This window comes from Marmota marmota, unplaced genomic scaffold, assembly GCF_001458135.2.
Source record: "Marmota marmota marmota unplaced genomic scaffold, marMar, whole genome shotgun sequence".
Taxonomy (NCBI): domain Eukaryota; kingdom Metazoa; phylum Chordata; class Mammalia; order Rodentia; family Sciuridae; genus Marmota; species Marmota marmota.
Genome location: NW_026000153.1, coordinates 18,093,328 through 18,101,513, shown reverse-complemented (window position 1 = coordinate 18,101,513; position 8,186 = coordinate 18,093,328). Strand labels below are relative to the sequence as shown.

The 8,186-nt window shown below is 40.3% G+C and overlaps 1 protein-coding gene across 1 annotated transcript; it reads left to right on the top strand.

The window, feature by feature from the left end:
• Window positions 1-3,607: 3,607 nt before the first annotated feature.
• On the top strand, window positions 3,608-7,092 carry LOC107146062 (thyroid receptor-interacting protein 11-like). Its single transcript, XM_048786310.1, is given in 2 exon segments — window positions 3,608-4,594; window positions 4,596-7,092. Coding segments are annotated over 2 exon segments (3,393 nt in total). The 5' UTR covers window positions 3,608-3,698.
• Window positions 7,093-8,186: the final 1,094 nt, after the last annotated feature.

The window sequence follows — 8,186 nt, the reverse complement described above, 5'->3', positions numbered from 1 at the left end:
ATATAAACAATGAATACAAACAATAAGTATTGGTGAGGATGGGGGTAAAGGCACACTCATAAACTGCTGGGGGACTGCAAATTGGTGCAGCTCATATGGAAAGCACTAGGGAGATTCCTTGAAAAACTTAAAATGCAATCACCATTTGACACAGCTAACCCTATCCTCAGTCTATTCCCAAAGGACTTAAAATCAGCATACTGTAGTAACACAGCCACATCAATGTGTACAGAAGCTCATTCACAATAACTAAGTTGTGGACCCAACCTACATGCTTTTCAGTAGATAAATGGGTAAATTAAATGTGGTATATGTAGACCATGAAATATAGATTAGCATTGAAATAGAATAAAATTATGGCAGTTGGACTAAATGAATGGAGTTGGAAAATATCATGCTCAGAAACTAAGCCAATCTTGAGAAACCAAAGGCCAAATATTCCCTCTGATAACTGAATGCTGATAAATAATGGGGAACAGGGTAAAAATGGAGAAATTTTCGTTGGGCCAAGGGGAGGGAGAGAAGGGGAGAGGAAATGGGGCTAGGAAAGATGGTGGAATGAGATGGACACCATTACCCTATGGACAAGCATGGCTGCCCATGTGGTGTGACTCTACATCATGTACAACCAGAGAAACAAAGAGTTGTGCTCCATTTCTGTACAATGAATCAAAAAGCTGTCTGCTGTCTTATATAACTGAGTAGAACTAATAAAACTAAACTAAAATGAACACCTTACTACATTATAAATTGCCCAGTCTGTGGTCTTCCATTGTAGCAATAAAAACCAGAAAGACAGGGCTCCTGAGGGAAGCAGAGATCAGGAGCTCAGGGTGGAGCCCCACAGAGAGAACAAACCAAGGCAATTCCTCCTGATGGCTGTTGGAAAGCAGGTCACTGGGAGGAACTACTGCTAGTACACTGTCTTCTGGCTAACAGGTTCTTTACCTCCCATCTTGTTCCTTTCATTCCTCTGTTATTAATAATCATATCTTGCTTTTCAAACCCCAAACCTAGCGCAGAATGTTATTCGAATAGAAGATGCCATGAAGATGCAGTATGAAGAAATGCATGACCTGACTCACTAGAACAGTTGGGTAGAATCCAGGCTCCCCTGTCCAGGCTCCAGGCACTCTCCAGCAGGGTCCAGGAAAGGCCCTAGTCTCAGCAAGGAAGGATATGTTTGGAAAAATAAAAAATAACTTGCTGCCCCTAGGTTTCAGCTCTGGATGGACCAGCTCTATATGCCAGGGCAGTGCCATGCCACTCCATGCCAGAGCACACACTACATGCTGCCTGTAACCACAGGATGCACAGGACAGAGCAGAGAGCATCAGAGCTCCACAGGCTTTCCCAAGTTAGCAGGTAGAGCAGACAGCCTGATATTTCAGAGAAAAGAAGAGAAAAGCAACATTTCCTATACACATCTGCTTTAAAATTACAGCTTAAATACTATGCTTAAAGTAAATAATAAATAAATAAGATTAGGACTTATTTATATAAAAAATTGAAAGTCCCAGTCTCGTAAATAAGTTGAAGCCATATAAAGCCTAGTCTTATAAATAAGTCAAGTCTAGTCTTGTAGCAAGTACATCTCAATGTACAAATAACAAAAGCACATTAGGTTTACAAGGCATACATGAGGAAAAGGAGTCTCTGATCTTCAATATCGTTCTCCCCAGCCTAGTAGTAATGAGCCCTTTCCCTGTTAATTGGTGATGGTTTGATTTGGGAATCTGCATTTACATTCTTGCCTTCAGTGTGGTTAAGATGAATAGTATCCAATACATTTCATAATTTATTTGAAAATCTATATATAATGATTGATACTATCTTTAGGAAATCATTCTTTCTTTAAAAAAGAAATTGATTGGGTTATTTGTTTCTTTGGTGCTTACCTTTTTGAGTTCTTTGTATATCCTAGAGATTAGTTATCTATCTGATGTGTGAGGGGTAAAAAATTGCTCCCAAGATGTAGGCTCTCTATTCACCTCACAGATTGTTTCTTTGGCTGAGAAGAAACTTTTTAGTTTGAGTCCATCCCATTTTATTGATGGACACAATTAGATTAAAGATGTTAATTTAATTCTTGTGCTTTAGGAGTCTTATTCAGGAAGTTGGGGCCTATTCCAACATGTTGAAGATTAGGGCCTCCTTTTTCTTCTATTAGATGCAGAGTCTCTGGCTTAAGTCCTAGGTCCTTGATCCACTTTGAGTTGAGTTTAGTGTATGGTGAGAGATAGAGGTTTAATTTCATTTTGTTGCATATAGATTTCCAGTTTTCCCAGCACAATTTGTTGAATATTACTCAGCAATAAAAGACAACAAAATCATGGCATTTGCAGGTAAATGGATGGCGTTGGAGAAAATAATGCTAAGTGAAGTTAGCCAATCCCAAAACACAAAAGCTGAATGTTTTCTCTGATATAAGGTGACTGACCATAATGGGATAGGGAGGGGGTGCATGGGAAAATAGAGTAGAGTTCTAGATAGGGCATAGTCGTGGGAGGGGAAGGGAGGAAACAGGGTGAAATGTGATAGCAATGATGGTGAAATGGGATACACATCCTTATCCAAAGTACATGTATGAAGACATGAATTGGTGTTACCACACTTTATATACAAGCAGAGATATGAAAAAATTATGCTGTATATGTGTAGTAAGAATTGTAAATCTTATTACACTGATTCCACTGTCATGTATTAAAAAATGTAAAATCAATTAAAAAAATCATCTTATTTGGTGTTGGGGAATAAACCCAGGACTGCATACCTAGTAGGCAAGGGCTTTACCACTGAGATATACTCCCAACCCATTAAAAAAATCAGTTTTGGGGTTGGGGCTGGGGCTCAGTTGTAGAGTGCTCACCAGGTGCACCTGAGGCACTGCGTTTGATCTTCAGCAACGAATAAAAACTAAAATGTATTGAGTCCATCTAAAACTACAAATATATATCAGTTTTGACACCTTCCCTCACATAAAAAGTTATGTGAACTCAACATGTAAGGAAGGAGTCAAAACTGATTTGACACCTGAAGAAGTTGGATGTAACCTAACTTTTGCTGTAAAGATATTAATGACCAACATAGTAAAGATTATAAGATGTTCCTTAAGTAGAAGACGCCTTACCAAGCAAGTTTATCTTTCTTCCCATTCTTCTATGTCTTTAATTTCATTTTCTTGCCTTATGACATTAGCTAGCAACTCAGCAAGATGTTAAAAAGAAGTAGTAGGAGAGGAGACCCTCAATTGTCCCTGATCTTAGTGGGAAAGTTTCAAGTTTATTATCATTAAGAATGTGGTAGGGGTGATATGGCAGCCAGCGCCCAGGTGGCAGGGGCAGCCCGCCAGCTGGCAAAACTTGCTAACACCAAACCCGAGGGTGGAAAGTGGAGAGAAGAGGCCCAGTCCCCGCGGGGGTGACTGGGCCACTGGTGGCTAGTCACTGGCACAAGCCCAGGCCAGGCCTCTGCATTTCTAGACAGAAAGTAATAGTTGGCACGAGCCCCACCCTGCACGGAATTCTGAGTGTTTGGGTCATAATTGACCCCCCAGCATTCCAGGAGTTTCAGAACAGAGGTGGATAGAGACAGAAGTGGTTTTTCAGAGGTGGATAGAGACAGAGGTGGTTTTCAGAGGGGGATAGAGACAGAGGTGGTATTCACAGCGGGTCTGATGGCTCACTGAAATTGCAGAGATGTCAGTCTGGTTTAGGGGCCTAGGCTCCAGCTTGGGCCACTCCTTGGATCAGGTGGGGGACAGCTTGGTTTTCCTCACCGGCCATATGTCCAATGTCACCGAGGACGAGGTTCTCAACGATTTCGAGGACGTAGAAGCAGGTTTACCTAGTTATTGGAGAAAGAACATTGAAGATACCAAATGGATGATCAGATATGACAATGAAAGACTTAAAAACTATTGTACTGACCTGGAAGAAAGGTATGCAGCATCCGAGCTACGCATCCAACATCAGTCTGCAAGTTACCGAAATGAACTGGCACAGAAAGAAGTCCAAATCAGGCAACTGAAAGCAAGACAGTTTGAACTAGAGGATGAGTTGTTTCAACTGAAGTCAGCTGCCCAACCACTGCATTCAGGAGCTGGTGGTGTACCATCAACCACTGCCCCGTCTTCATTCGGTCATGACATCAGTCATGGTTCAGCTTTTCCGGGTGATGACATGGACTTCAGTAACATCATTTCAGCACAACAAGAAATCAACAGACTGTCAATTGAAGTTTCAAGACTCGAATTCGAAGTTGGCCATTGGAGCGCTATAGCTCAGGCACAGGCAACACATAATTCAGATCAAAGTGAAATCTGCCAACTACAAAATACTATTAAGCTACTTGAACAAAACCGAAATCAAGACCTTGATAATCATCAAGGTGAAATTGCAGTTTTGCAGAATGTACATCAACAGAAACTGGCAGAGATGAGTCGCCAGTATGGAGAGGAACTAAATGCCTCTGAAGAAAGAATTTAAAAACTTGAAAATCAGTTACAGCAAGGTGACTCGGGAGTAACAGTAACTGATGAGTCTAAAATCTGTGACTTGCAAAACACGATTCAGGTTCTACAAACTGAAAAACTAGTCTGCCAGGAAGATCGAAGAACTTGAGGATCAACTAAAAGATATAAATGAACAATTATCTTTGGCACAAAATGACACAGAGGTCTTGAAGAGAGAAAAAGAGCAGCTCAGTGTGGAAAAGCAACAAATTATGGAACAGTGTGAAACCTTGAAGGTGGAATGGAGTCAATTGCAGCCTTCTGTGATGCAGCCTAAAGATGAGGAAATTGGGAATTTGCGGAAATCCAGTGAACAATTAAAAGCCCAGTTGCAGGAAGACAGACACAACACTCCAGCCGACAATTCTGATAGTTTTCAAATAACAAAAGTTCAAAGTCTTCATAGAGAAAACGCAAGTGAAAACCAAGACCTGTATCATTATGAAACTGAAAAAGGAGTGAAAGGAATCCAACAACGGGAACTTGAAATTCAGCTTGTAAATGAAAAGAGTAGATTTTTAACCAACCAGACTGATCAGCTGTCTGAAGATGAAGTTGGTCAACTCACTCAAGCTATCCCGCAACAAGCTCTTCAGGCTAAAACTTATTCAGGAAAACTTGATATGATTGCACCCCAGCTGTTGGCTGGGTCTTCACGTAACTCCCAGTCAGCAGAGGTCCAAGAGCTGAGACAGTCACTGCAAGAAAAAGAGGTCACCATTAGGATGCTCCAGGAAAATAACCACAGGTTGTCTGATGCAATTGCTGCTGCCACAGACAGAGAAAACAAAGAACATGAAGAAATGGATTCCGAAATTAAACAGCTCAAGGAGAAACAAGATGTGTTAAAAACTTTACTGAAGGAGAAAGACCTCTTCATCCAAGTCCAAAGTGATCAGTTACTTTCTTCCAATGAAAAGCTCACTGACAAAGTGAATGAAAACGACTTGTTGAGGCAAGCAACAACCAACCTGAAAGAGAGGATATTAATTTTAGAAATGGTCATTTCTCAACTCAAAGGGGAAAATGAAAAAATGACAGAAACATCCCAAGAAAAGGAAATGGAGTATCAAGCATTGCAACAGGCCAACATGAAGTTCTCTGTGATCCTGCTAGAACAAGAGTACGAGTGCCAGTCCATGAAGGAGCAAGCTCTTGCCTTTAAGCAGCTGTTACTAGAAAAAGAAGATGGCAAGGCTCGGGACCTCAGTCAGCTTTTAAGAGCACTTGAATCCATGCAGGAGAAGACCATCCTATTTCAGCAGGGGAGAGACCAAGTCACCTTGTCTCTAAAGCACCAACAGATGGCCCACCGGACATTAGAGCAAGAAGTTCAACACTTACGTGACAAAGAATTACACTTGAAGCAAGAGGTACAAATCCTGAGGAGCCATCTTCTAGAATCAGAAGATTCTTACAGCTGGGAGATTGGGGCTGCGGAGAAGAGAGAGAGGAACCTGAGAGAGAAAGTCACACTACTGGAGGAAAAGCTGCTCTCCTCTTCTAATGCAAGTCATCAAGCCAGTGTGCAGGTAGAGTCCCTGCAGAAACAGGTGCGTTTCCTCTCCCAAGAGAGGGTTGAGAACGCACTGCAGCTTTCGCTCTACCAGGAACAAGGAAAGCAGTATGCCATGTCACTCACTAACCTGCAAAAGGTTCTAGAGCATTCCCAAGAAGAAGAAAAAGCTATGTATTCCACTGAAATAGAAAAGGAAAGACAACGTACAACCGAATGGAAGGAAAAAGCAGAAAATCTAGAAAGAGAGGCATTGTTATTACAGGAACGCTTGGATGAAGCCAACCGTGTGTTGGATTCAGCAACCAGACTTACACAACAGTTCCATCAAAAGGAGGAACAGATTGAACAAAGTGAGCTCCCATGAGAAATATTGGATGATGCACCAAAGTAATGGATGAACTCGGAAAATGGCACAGAAGGAAAAGTGGACAAAGCCCTAATGAGACACCTGTTCATTGGGCATTTCCAGACACCCAAAAATCAGCGTCCCAAAGTGTTAAGGTTAATGGGAAGCATCCTGAGCATTCAAAAGGAGGCAATGGAGCAGTTGTTGAATGGAGATGATGGTGGTGTTACTAAGTGGATGAAGGGATGGCTTGCAGGAAGCTCCCAATGTGTCCCCAACACACCTGTGACACCAAATGAGCAACCTGGGCTGAAGAGTTCTTTTTCAGAACTTTTTGTCCAATTTCTGGAAACAGAATCTCATTCATCCATTCCATCACCAAAACTTTCTGCTCGTGCCATGAAGTCTCTAGACTCCAGAGGAAGGAGAAAGGAACGTGCAAAAATACCAAGAAGTGTGACAGACGCAGCAGAATTCAGAGCTGGTAAAAGAGAGGCTGTGAATGCATTCTTGGCACCGCGTTCTGCAGCTGTGCCACTGATTATCCTAGATGGACTTGGACCTGGTGGACCTGGGAATCTCCTTTTGAATCCCATCGAAGACTTCATGCCCACCTTTACACCATTGCCAGTGTCGCCAGACAATAGCACCAGGGTTGTACTAAAGGACCTTTGAAAGCAATTCAAAGTGATTCTCAAGCCAGAGATGAGTTAGCACTGTAAAGAAGAAATAAACACTCTGTTCTTTATATTTATAAAGTGGCCTTTTCAAAAAGAAGTGGTGTGTTTGTAGGGACAAAGAAAAAAATTGATCCATAGACGTTCCAGGTATTTTGTCTCCCCCTCCCCATTTTTAGTGTGTGTGTGTGTTTGCTGTAGCACTGTTTTAAAATAAATTTTTCTTTGTTTACCGTAGTCCTCGTTTTCATGTGATATTTTGCTCTGAGGCTATCAGGTAATCAACAGCAATAATAACTATAGCTCCAACCCCCCTTTTCAGGATTATATTTGTTAAATTTAATTATATTAAGATAAAAATGATACATTTTTATAACAGACAGAATAGAAGAAAAATCCAACCCATATGAAACCCATATGAAAAAGATACATACCTCAGAATTTGGGCTAGCTGAAAACAAAACATGATGTAGCAAAAAGTTGTAAATTCTTTAGTTTATAAAAGAAAACACTGTATAACTACTAAAAGAAAATTACAGCGGGAGGGCCTGAACATGAAGTTTAGTGGATAAATTATCTAAGATTCTTTTAATCCAAATGCTATGACACCTATCCATTTTACTTCATTCTATAAAAAAGTCACTTTTCGTTCATTTTGTTTTCTAGATATTAAATATGTCCAGAAGGAAGAGGACTTTCGTCAGTCAGACCCAAAATATAATCACATGCCATCCTTTTAAATTTGTAAGAATGTATCATTTAATATCTGGACTGTTTACATACTTTGCTGGGCCCTTCAGGAATGCTGATAAACACATTTTTAAAAACATTTGATCAAGAAAACAAGTGGGGTAGAGAAATAAAACATTACAAAGTTTTGAAAGATGAAAAAGTTAACAAAGGGGTAGTTGAATCCTTTCATATTTTGGTAAATTAAGGTAAAAGATAAATCAAAAGTTTCTAGCTTAAGTCAGGTGATATCAGAGAAGTGAGAAAGCAGATAATGTAGCAAATGCTTCTCTGACACCTGTAATTTCTAAAACCATTAAGAACATTTTTATTAAAATTGATTCAAATGAAATTTAATATAAATTAAATTATTTAAAATAAATCATATCATAATTTATTATG